The sequence below is a fragment of the Mus caroli genome, chromosome 17, assembly GCF_900094665.2.
Source record: "Mus caroli chromosome 17, CAROLI_EIJ_v1.1, whole genome shotgun sequence".
Classification (NCBI taxonomy): Eukaryota; Metazoa; Chordata; class Mammalia; order Rodentia; family Muridae; genus Mus; species Mus caroli.
This window is the reverse complement of record NC_034586.1, coordinates 53,955,645-53,968,043: the sequence shown is the minus strand read 5'-3', so window position 1 is coordinate 53,968,043 and position 12,399 is coordinate 53,955,645. Positions and strand designations below refer to the sequence as shown.

General features: G+C 42.2%; 1 protein-coding gene across 1 annotated transcript in view; it reads right to left on the bottom strand.

Moving 5' to 3' along the window:
* Positions 1–11,627, bottom strand: part of Adgre1 (adhesion G protein-coupled receptor E1) — a 126,456-nt gene extending 114,829 nt beyond the window's left edge. Inside the window, exons 1-3 of the mRNA XM_021186488.2 lie at positions 11,602–11,627; positions 11,146–11,225; positions 7,494–7,556 (exon numbers count right to left, since the gene is read on the bottom strand). Of these exons, the coding sequence (XP_021042147.2) occupies positions 7,494–7,556; positions 11,146–11,225; positions 11,602–11,621 (163 nt within the window). The 5' untranslated portion in view covers positions 11,622–11,627. The remainder of the gene's footprint in view (positions 1–7,493; positions 7,557–11,145; positions 11,226–11,601) is intronic.
* Between the last annotated feature and the right edge of the window lie 772 nt (positions 11,628–12,399).

Genomic DNA, 12,399 nt, shown 5'->3' with positions numbered 1-12,399 from the left:
GAACTAACCAGTACCCCGGAGCTCTTGTCTCTAGCTGCATATGTATCAAAAGATGGCCTAGTCGGCCATCACTGGAAAGAGAGGCCCATTGGTCATGCACACTTTATATGCCCCAGTACAGGGGAACGCCAGGGCCAAAAAGTGCGAGTGGGTGGGTAGGGGAGTGGGGGGGAGGGTATGGGGGACTTTTGGGATAGCATTGGAAATGTAATTGAGGAAAATACCTAATAAAAATATTAGAAAAGAAAAAAGAAACACTATATTATGCATATTTTCCTAGTAAGCTATAAAAAAAAACAGTTACAATAAAAATGAAATAATCTCATGCACTGCATCAGATCACTACAGACTAAGGCTACTCTTCAATAACAACAAAAACAACAGAAATCCCACATACTGATGGAAACTGAATAACTAATGAAATTTGGTCAGGAAAGAAATTAAGGATGTTCTAGAATTAAATGAAAATGAATGCACAGCATACTCAAACTGATGGGACACAATGAAAGCAGTACTAAGAGGAAAATTCATAGCACTAAGTGCCTTCATAAAGAATTTGGAAAGAAACATACTAGCAACTTAACACATCTGAAAGCTCTAGAACAAAGAGGAGCAAACACACACAAGAGGAATAGATAGCAGGAAATAAACTCAGAGCTGGAGTCAACCAATTAGAAGCAAGGAGAACAATACAAAGAATCAACAAAACTAAGAGCTGGTACTTTAAGAAAATCAACAAGATAGATAAACCCTTATCCAAACTAACTAAAGGGCACAGAGACAGTATCCAAATTAACAAAATCAGAAATAAAAGAGTTATAACAACAGAAACCGAGGAAATTCAAAAGGTCATCAGAACCTACTACAAAAGACTATACTCAACAAAACTGGAAAATCTAGATGAAATGGATGATTTTATAGACAGATACCACATATCAAAGTTAAATCAGAATCAGATAAGCTATCTAAACAGTCCCATAACTTTCAAGGTGTCTTAGTCAGGGTTTCTGTTCCTGCACAAACATCATGACCAAGAAGCAAGTTGGGGAGGAAAGGGTTTATTTGGCTTACACTTCCATACTGCTGTTCATCACCAAAGGAAGTCAGTACTGGAACTCAAGCAGGTCATGGAGCAGGAGCTGATGCAGTGGCCATGGAGGGATGTTCTTTACTGGCTTGCTTCCCCTGGTTTACTCATCCTGCTCTCTTATAGAACCAAGACTACAAGCCTAGAGATGGCACCACCCACAAAGGGACCTCACCCCTCGATCACTTATTGAGAAAATGCCTTGCAGCTGGATCTCATGGAGGCATTTCCCCAACTGAAGCTCCTTTCTCTGTGATAACTCCAGACTGTGTCAAGTTGACACAAAACTAGCCAGTACACAAGGAAATAGAAGAAGTCATTAAAATTCTCCCAACAAAAAAAAAAAAAAAAAAAAAAAAAAGCCCAGGGCCAGATGGTTTTAGTGCAGAATTCTACCTGACCTTCAAAGAAAACCTAGTACTAGTACTTCTCAAATTATTCCACAAAATCGAAACAGAAGGAACACTACCTAATTCATGTTGTGAAGTCACTGTTATGTTGATATGTAAACCACACAAAGACCAAACAAAGAGAACTTCAAACCAATTTCGCTTATGAATATCAATGCAAAAATACTCAATAAAATTCTTGCAAACCAAATCCAAGAGCACATCAAAACCATCATTCACCATGATCAAGTAAGCTTCATCCTAGGGATGTAGGGACAGTTAATATATGAAAACCCATCAACCTATTCCATGATATAAACAAACTCAAAGAAAAAAAAAATCACATGATTATCTCATTAGATGCTGAAAAGGCCTTAGACAAAAATACAACACCCCTTCATGTACTCACTGATAAGTGGATATTAGCCCAGAAACTTAGAATACCCAAGATACAAGATACAATTTGCAAAACACATCAAACTGAAGAAGAATGAAGACCAAAGTGTGGACACTTTGCCCCTCCTTAGAATTGGGAACAAAACACCCATGGAAGGAGTTACACAGACAAAGTTTGGAACTGAGACAAAAGAATGGACCATCTAGAGACTGCCATACCCGGAGATCCATCCCATAATCAGCCTCCAAACGCTGACACCATTGCATACACTAGCAAGATTTTGCTGAAAGGACCCTGATATAGCTGTCTCTTGTGAGNCTATGCCNGGGCCTNGCAAANACAGAAGTGGATGCTCACAGTCAGCTATTGGATGGATCACAGGNCCCCCAATGGAGGAGCTAGAGAAAGTACCCAAGGAGCTAAAGGGGTCTGCAACCCTATAGGTGGAACAACAATATGAACTAACCAGTACCCCCGGAGCTCATGTCTCTAGCTGCATATGTATCAGAAGATGGCCTAGTCGGCCATCACTGGGAAGAGAGGCCCCTTGGTCTTGCAAACTTTATATGCCTCAGTACGGGGGAAAGCCAGTGCCAAGAAGTGGCAGTGTGTGGGTAGGGGAGTAGAGGGGAGGGTCTGGGGGACTTTTGGGATAGCATTGGATAATTGAGGAAAATACATAATAAAAAAATATTTTAAAAAATTAAAATTAAAAAAATTTTTAAAAACAAAAACATAAAAATAAATTAATATGGCTGCATTGAGGCTAGTCCACATTAAAAATAAAAAAAAGAAAGACCAGAAATGTAAAGAATGGCAGGGGTGGGGACATGGGAGAGGTTGAAGGGAGGAAAGAGAAGGGCAAATGATATAATTATATTTTAATATTCAATTATTTTAAATAAAAAATAAAAGAAAAACGGAACATGAAGTTGGGAGGAAAAGTGATGAGGAAAATAAAGGAGCAAATGGAAGAAAGGGAATATAGGTGTTAATTTTAAATAAAATACTTAAAAATAACATTACTTTTAAAAGAGGGCATAGACCTAGGAGGCAGGGGTGGGTGATGGTGGTTCTGGGAGGAGACAGAGGAGAATGAGAGGTGAATACAATCAAAACACACAGCCTCTTTGTACGACAATCTCAAAGAATTAACACAAATGTCATAGATTTAGGTGAGTTGTCTTGATTATGTAAGAAGATGCCTCACAAGAGCCCCTTCACGGGGGAAGGGTTGATTTTCAAGGAAAGCACTCTGACAGAAGCAGAGGTCACACTCTCTCTGCAGTCCTGAACTAGAGAGATAAATGATGTTCTGTAAGCTTTCCCCTATTTCATCCAGTCCAAGACCCACAATTTTGGGAGCTAGCCATCTAGGAGAGATGAGAAAGTAACAGATCATTTTGCATGGTTGTGATGAATAGACTCTAAAACCGCAAGAGAGAACTGATTCTTGTTATGCCTTTCCTATTATTATTAAATAGAATGATGATCCCTGGGCATTAGCCCACCCTGATGGGCAGATTTTCTGCAGATTTACAAAGATGTACTCTCATGTAGTAATGCTATGTAGAGAAATAGATGATTTCTTAATTCCTAATAATGGTTCTATGGAATTCCTTAATTTATATAGGTAATTTTGAGCCCTCTATGTATGGTGTATGGAGGCTGCAACTAGTACTTGGTAAACCTTCATGTGTCACAGGTTAATTGCAGTAAGATTAAAAGGAGGCCTGAAATGGATTTATGATCAAGGAAAACATGCCTTTTAGGCTAGCCATAAAAACATTATTTGATAACTAAAGGTCATAAACTGGGAATGAATAATTTATTGTAGGTTCAAGGATGGAAAATAAAATATTGACTGGATATATCTATACAAAACCTCTAAACTAATGAGACACGAGGCAGATGATTTGCCTCTTGACAAAACCATGCTAACTTAAGACATAAGTTTTGAACTCTTAATAAGTCTATGGAGCTAGTGACAGATAATGAATGTTTAATTAGATAACTAGTCTTAATGGAAACCCATGCAAAATATCTCTGTTGTACTGAAGACCCAGAAATGAACCCAAACACATATATGGTCACTTGATATTTGACAAAGGAGCTAAAGCCATCCAGTGGGGGAAAAAATACAGCATTTTTAACAAATGGTACTGGCACAACTGGCACTCAGCATATAGAAAAATGCAAATCAATCCATTCTTATCTCCTTGTACAAAGCTCAAGTCCAAGTGGATCAAGGTCCTCCACATAAAACCAGATACACTGAAACTAATAGAGAAGAAAGTGGGGAAGAGCCCACACATGGACACAGAGGAAAAATTCCTGAACAGAACACCAATGGCTTATGCTCTGAGAGCAACAATAGACAAATGGGTCCTCATAAAATTGCAAAGCTTCTTTAAGGCAAAGGACACTGTCAATAGGACAAAAAGGCAGCCAACAGATTGGGAAAAGATCTTTACTAATCTTACATCCAATAGAGGGTTAATATCCAATATATACAAAGAACTCAAGAAGTTAGACTCCAGAAAATCAAATAACCCTGTTTAAAAAATGGAGTATAGAGCTAAACAAAGAATTCTCAACTGAGGAATATTGAATGGCTGAGAAGCACCTAAAGAAATGTTCAATGCCCTCAGTCATCAGGGAAATGCAAATCAAAACAACCCTGAGATTCCACCTCACACCAGTCAGAATGGCTAAGATCAAAAACTCAGGTGACCGCAGATGCTGGCAAGGATGTGGAGAAAGAGGAACACTCCTCCATTACTGGTGGAATTGCAAGCTGCCACAACCACTCTAGAAATCAGTTTGACGATTCCTCAGAAAATTGGACATAGTATTACCTGAGGACCCAGCTATACCACACCTTGCATATACCAAGAAGATGCTCCAACATGTAATAAGGATATATGCTCCACTATGTTCATAGTAGCCTTGTTTATAATACCTAGGAGATGGAAAGAATCCAGATGTCCTTCAACAGAGGAATGGATACAGAAATGTGGTACATTTACACAATTGCATACTACTCAGCTATTAAAAATGATGAATTCATGAAATTCTTAGGCAAAAGGGTAGAACTAAAAACAATATCATCCTGAATAAGGTAACCCAATCACAAAAGAACACACCCGGTATGCACTCACTGATAAGTGGATATTAGCCCAAAAGCTCCAAATAACCAAGATACAATTCACAGACCACATGAAGCTCAAGAAGAAGGAAAACCAAAGTGTGGGTGCTTCAGTCCTTCTTAGAAGGAGAACAAAATACTCCAGGAGCAAATATGGAGATAAAGTGTAGAGCAGATACTGAAGAAAAGGCCATCCAGAGACTGCCCCACCTGGGGATTCCTCCCATATACAGACACCAAACCCAGACACTATTGTGGATGCCAAGAAGTGCATTCTGAAAGGAGCCTGATATAGCTGTCTCCTGAAAGGCCCTGCCAGAGCCTGACAAATACAGAAGTGGATGCTCACAGCCAACCACTGGACTGAGCACGGCATTCACATTAGAGAAGTTACCAAAAGGACTGAAGCAGTTGAAGAGGATTCCAACCCCACAGGAAGAACAATATCAACCAACCAGTCCCCCAAGAGCTCCCAGAGACTAAGCCATCAACAAAGGAGTACACATGGCTCCAGCTGCATATGTAGCAGAGGATGGCCTTGCCATGCATCAATGGGAAGAGAGGTCCTTGGTCCTATGAAAGCTCGATTGATGCCCTAGTGTAAGAGAACTGAGGGCAGGGAAGTGGGAGTGGGTGGGGGGAGTGGGTGGAAAAACACCCTAATAGAAGCTGGGGGAAGGAAGATGGGATAGAGGACTTTGATGAAGTGGACCGGGAAAGGGGATAACATTTGAAATGTAAATAAAGAAAATATCCAATTTTAAAAAAAAAAGAAAATATTTTAAAAAATAAAAATAATCTCTGTTGTAACTTCTTATTTCAATTTATGGTTTGAATTTATGTTTGAACTTGTTGTGAACTTTTGAAAAATGATGCTTATAATACCATGTGATCATGTATCCTGAAAAAGCACAAGAACTAGAAACAATGACAATAAGAGAGCAGAGAGACCAGCGAGGCTTCTTATTACCATGAGACAGGATTTTTCTTTTTTCTTTTTTTTTCCAAGACAGGGTTTCTCTGTGTAGCCCCGGCTGTCCCGAAACTCACTCTGTAGACCAGGCTGGCCTCGAACTCAGAAATTCACCTGCCTCTGCCTCCCAAGTGCTAGGATTAAAGGCGTGCACCACCACTGCCCGGCAGAGATGGGACTTTTCTTAACAGCAGGCTTCTTCATACTGACAAGGACAGAGCTTTTTCATACTCAATAAAAAAAAAAAGTAGAAGTTTTCTTTCTCTAAACAATAACGGTCGGAACTTACTTTTCATTCAGAATGGATGTGTTCTTTCTGCACTTGCTCAGTGAAACCTACTCATAGGGGCTTTTGCTCCATCCACCAAATACGTGTGTGTGTGTGTGTGTGTGTGTGTGTGTGTGTGTGTGTGTGTGTGTGTGTGTAAGTATAGGTCTATGTATGTAAGTATGCGTGAATACTTGTGGAGTGGATGAGACAGGTGGTTGGATCCAACAAAATATGTGACTGTATAATTTCATGTGTTTCTGTACATTTTGCCTATGTAAACATTTTTCTTTCTGCAAGCATGACTTTCTTTTCCTGGTTCACTAAACATCATTTGCCACAAGCCTCCCTCTTGCCTTCCCAGTAAGAGGTCAGGCTTCCAGGCCAGAGAGAAAGGAACTTTCCCAATAAATCCTCCACTGAATTCCCCAAGCTCTGTCCTTGTTTATAAAGTATGTAAGAGTTAAGTTTTCCGGTGCTTATGCAAGCATAGAGAATCATAAAGTAAGTAATAAGAGAGATAAAGAGTTAAATTTTCCCCCATGCTTAATGAAGCACAAACGAGTAAGAACGAGTTGTTCCCTACAAGGCTGGAGGTCATCAGTCTTTGGTCTGCATTTCATGCTGCATCCCACTTCAACCCATCCCAGCCAGGGAGGCTCCCAGCACTAACCAACCACAGACAGAGATCCCTATCAATACAAGCCAAAATGAACCTCTTCCTTTTATAAACTGATTGACTCGGATATTTATTATAGTCAAAACTGAATTACACAGACCCAAAGCAAGCTCGGATCTAATAACCAGGTTTTAATTCCAGAATTACAAAACAGAAAAGGACATCCTAATGTCCCTATTACTGTCTCCACAAGAATGAGAGAACAAAGAGAGAGAGAATTTATGTTAAGACTGCAGAATATTGTTGGGCAGCGACTTACTAGAAGAGAGGACTCGCAGCATCCAGTAATAATATGCACATAGGTCTTTAAAGCCCACCCTTGAGGGAACTGAACACCAGAGAGATTACATATCTTGCCTAGGGTTGCACAGTAATTTTAGAGCATGAATGGACTGTCCTGGAGCAGGAACCTGGGAACCTACATCCCATTGCTTCTACCTTTAACTGGGTCCCACAACGTGTAAGGGTCATCTGCTGGGGCAGGAGAGCTCCCCCCCCAAAAAAATATCCACCTTGTTCAAGCCAGTCATTTGTTCTCTTTAAGCGACTCACCATGAAGTCTTTGTCCCAGGGTGGGAAGTGTGGTCATCCCCCATCTGTTCATCCCACTGAAGCCTGTGAAGAGGAGGAACAGGCATAAACTGTTAAAAAGTTGGCTGTGGAGTGCCTGGCAAATACAGAAGTGGATGCTCACAGTCATGTATTGGATGGAACACAGGGCCCCTAATGAAGGAGCTAGAGAAAGCACCCAAAGAGCTAAAGGGGTCTGCAACCCTATAGGAAGAACAACAATATGACCTAACCAGTACCCCCAGAGCTCATGTCTCTAGCTGCATATGTAGCAGAGGATGGCCTAGTTGGCCATCAATGGGAGGAGAGTCCCTTGGTCTTGGGAAGATTTGCCCCAGTACAGGGGAATGTCAGGGCCAGGAAGCAGGAGTGGGTGGGTTGGGGAGCAGGGCTGGGGGAGGGTATAGGGGACTTTGGGGATAGCATTTGAAATGTAAATGAAGAAGATATCTAAGAAAAAAAGAAAGAAAAAAAGTTGGCTATGCTCAAACAAAGCTGGATGGGAACTCCCACTGAGGAAACCATGTCATTTTCCACAATTTTCACAGCACACTCCTGATTTCTTTGCACTTGTTAGGGTTTTTGTTTTTAAGGAGTGCAGTGTCCACACAGACTAAAAGGATCCTCTGGAACTTGGTTTACAGGTGTTTGACAGGCACCATATGGTGCTGGGACCTGAACCCAGGTTCTCTTCAAGAGCAGCCAGTGCCTTCCTGCAGAGACATCTCTCTGAGCCCTACATTTTTGTTGGTGTTGCTACTGGTGGTGGTTTGTATATTCAGGAGTATGCTCTATACGGTGCTCATGCACCTACCTTTATCTGTTGACCCCTCTCTTTCCCAACTAGCCCCGCCTACCCCTATTTTCATGTCTTTTTGTGTGGAGGTCTTGTTTTGTTTCTAGCTTTTATGCTTCCTCTAAAACATTTGTTATTTCTTTGTGTGAGAATATTTAAAAATCCCTTCCTGCAGCACTTTCTTTAACGTTTTAAGACTTTCACACTGGGTAGGAACCTGGAGGCAGGAGCTGATGCAGAGGCCATGGAAGGGGCTGCTCACTGACTTGCCTTCAGGGCTTGCTAAGCCTGCTTCTTATAGAATCCAGGACACCAGCCAGAGATGAAACTACCAACAATGGGCTGGGCTCTCCCCCATCAATCACTGATTGACAAAATGCCTTATAGCAGGATCTTATAGAGTCATTTCCTCAGCTGAGGCTCCTTCCTCTCTGATGATTTTAGTTGTTGTCAGGTTGACACACAAAACCAGCCAGTACAGATGTAATTGCAGGCAAGCCTGTAAGGCATTTTCTTAATCCATGATTGACGGGGGGGGGGGGGGGGGGCTAAGCCCATCATGGGTGGTGCCATCCTCAGATTTCTGGATGCAGCACCTTCCATGGCCTCTACATCAGCTGCAGCCTCCAGATTCACATGCTGTTTGATTTCCTGCCCTGGCTTCCTTCACTGATGAACTGTGATGTGAAATGTAAGCCAAGTAAACACTTTTCTTATCCAAGTTGCTTTTTGGCCATGGTGTTTCGTCACAGCAATAGAAACCCTAAAATAATAAATTACCATAAAAGTATCCATCCTGCTCTCGCAGGAAGTTTTAATCCCACAGTGAGCAGTTCGATTCCATGAGAAATAGGCTAGATGGGTAGAGTGTTGCCCCATCTTCTGCAATAATTTCTGAGCCAGAGTTGGGAGGTGGGGAGGACTGGGGGAAGCTGTCTTCCAAGCATGATTTTAGTTAAACATTCATGTCAGTTGTGGCTGCCTACATGAAACCTGCACGGTCAAGCCAGCCAACATTCTAGTCTTATCCCATCCTCAGCTAATGATCTACCGAGAGTCAATGGCTGCTAAGAGGAGAATCCTCTTGCTTCAGGGATATGCCCCAGAAGGTCACCTGCTCTCCAGTTGGATGACCCTATGCCCAAGTGCATCTAGGAAGTGCTTGTTCATTTCAGTGGGTTTTTTTAAAGTAGGACATGATGTTAGGGATGGTCACAGTGAAGAGAGGTCTGAGAGTAGAGTAGCATGCAGGTGCAGGTGATCAAAATTACTGCCTTTATGTATGAAATCCTCAAAGAATAAATTAAAATGTATTTAAGTAAATAAGCATGATATTATTTTAAGTTCATTCTTGAGACAATATTAAAATTATTGCTTTTATGTGTGTAAGACACATATATGTACATGTAATGTACATATATGTATGCAGGCTAGCTGTTTGCTGTGGTTTGGATGTGAAATGTAACCCACACAATCATGTGTTTAACCTATTGGTCACCAGATGGTGGTGTTGTCTGAGGAAGTTTAGAGATGAGGCCATGGGAGGGAACCTGAAAATACGTACGCCAGTCCAACTTCTTAGCTCTCTGCTTCACAGTCAACAAGCAGAAAACAGTGCCAGCCCACCATCTAACCATGACTCTTCCAAGGCTTCCACAACATGGCAGAACATACCATCTCAAACTGTGAGCCAAAATAGATCCCTCTTCTCATCCCTAAAACCGGAAATCCATAGCTCCCATCTTTAAATTTAAAATAATGGGGAAAAAAATCTTGCAAACATGCGAGAAAACCAGTGACATGGAAGATCACACAGTGAAACACGCTAGTGCCCAAAACAAAAGCAACAGGGGCCAGAAAAGGGAGGTGTAGCCCCGAGTCTATTTCTAGAAGGGGACTATCTTCGCTGACTCCCACAGCACAAACCAGTCATGGCTAAGAGTTTGAACAAGGCCAGAGCTGGAATGATTTTACACCGTGGCTCTACCCCTCATTAGCTAAGACTTGCTAACAGTATTTCTTTTTGCATCTGTGAGTACACATGTGCCTTTTGTGTGCATTGCATGTCTGTGTATGCGTTGCACTTGTGTTGTGTGTGCATGGCATTGTGCAATGTGTAGTGCAGGTGAACATGCACTTGTGTGTACTGGCATGTAGGAACCAGAGGATAACCTCAAACACCTTTCTCCAGTTCCATCTACCTTAATTGTTCAGAGACAGGCTTTCTCACTGATCTGGAATCCACCAATTGGGCTAGGCTAGCTGGCCATCAAGAACCAGGGAATCTTCCTTCTCTACTCTCCAGAGCCAGAGGTAGAAGTGTACCGCATACTTGGCTTTTTAACATAAATTCTGGGATCAAACCCAGATCTTTGTGCTTGCAGGACAAGCACTTTACACACTAAACTGTTGCCCAAGCACAGCAAGTTACCTCCTTTGTGCCCATGTTCTGCTTTGTGAGCTACGGCTGATAATGAAGGGCTACGCAATGGTAAGGAGACTGTTTCCATTGCTGTGTGGGCTTCCATCCCCCTTGCACCATCCCAGATGCACGCACCGGAGCCTCACAAGTTTACTCCATGCTAAATTCTAACTAGAACTGAGATGGCTCACAAACACAGACATGCCAAATGAACAGCTACAGGAAGATCTACACTGGTGAATAAACTTCCCTAAGTCAAGGAATTTTGTCAAAGGTTTCCCAAGGTAAGGTTTGCTGTGTGCAACAGACATTAGCCTATGGGCCGGACCCCTCCAAGGTTGGCCTTTCTCCCTGCAACCTATTTCCAGCCCACACCTCAGCCATCCATGCCTTGCCCCATTCAACCTCATACTCACCCCAAAAGAGGAGCAGCCAAAAGCCCCACATCGTACTGTGGCAGTCATTCAATGAAGAGAACCTTCCCTTTAAAAGCTTGCTTTGTGGGGAAGAAAAGGGGTGGAGTCAGGGTTGCTCAACAAAGCCAGACAGAGCCCAGCAGCTTTCTGCTGAGTTGCCACCATCAGAGGTGGACAGACTGGCAACCCCCTAATTTCTCCCTTAAATCTAGCTAGTGTACACATTTCTCCCTCTCCCTTCCCCTTACCCTTCCCCTCCCCCTCCCTCTTCCTTTCTCTTTCCCTTTCCCTTCCTCTCTCTGTCTCTGTGTGTCTCTCTTTGTGTCTCTCTCTGTCTCTCTGTCTTTCTCTCCATTTCCTTCCCTCTTTCTCCATCTCTTACCATCTACCCCATCTCTCTCCAACCCCAGTTTCCTCTCTACTATTCTTTTTTCAACATTACCATCCCCCTCCTACCTCTCATTCTCTTCTTTCATTGCACCAAACAAGTGAGATTGCATGTGCTGCCCACAGTGAGGTCAATCCACTCTTCAAGATCACAAAGCCTTTTCAGTAAAGTCATGCTGCATTTATCACCAGGATCCATGAGTTTGCTGCTAAGAAAATTGAATTCTGTCATCATGTCAACCTTGTAGAATACACACACACCACATACATCACACCAAAGAGACAGACAGACAGACAGACAGACAGACATAGAGAAAGAGACAGAGACAGAGAAAGAAGACAGAGAGAGAGACAGAGGGAGACAGAGAGAGGGTGGCAGAGAGAGACAGACAGACAGACAGAGGAAGACAGAGGGGGGAGGCAGAGAGAGAGAGAGAGAGGCAGAGATAGAAAGAGACAGACAGAGACAGAGAGACCACCACCATCATCATCATTATCACCACCACCACACACCACACCACATACACCACACCATACACACCACATGCATCATCAGCATACACTCACCACACCATACCACACACACCACACCCAAGGCTGTCCACTTTTCCCCTATCATTTAATATAGTACTCAAAGTTCTACCCAGAGCAATTAGGCAACAAAAGGAGGTCAAAGGGATACAAATTAGAAAGGAGGAAGTCAATATATCACTATTTGCAGATGATGTGGTAGAATACATAAATAACCCTAAAAAAAAATCTACCAGAGAACTCCTACAGCTGATAAACAACTTCAGCTTAGTGGCTAGATATAAAATTAACTCAAACAAATCAGTAGTTTTCCTCTACTCAAAGGATAAACGGGCT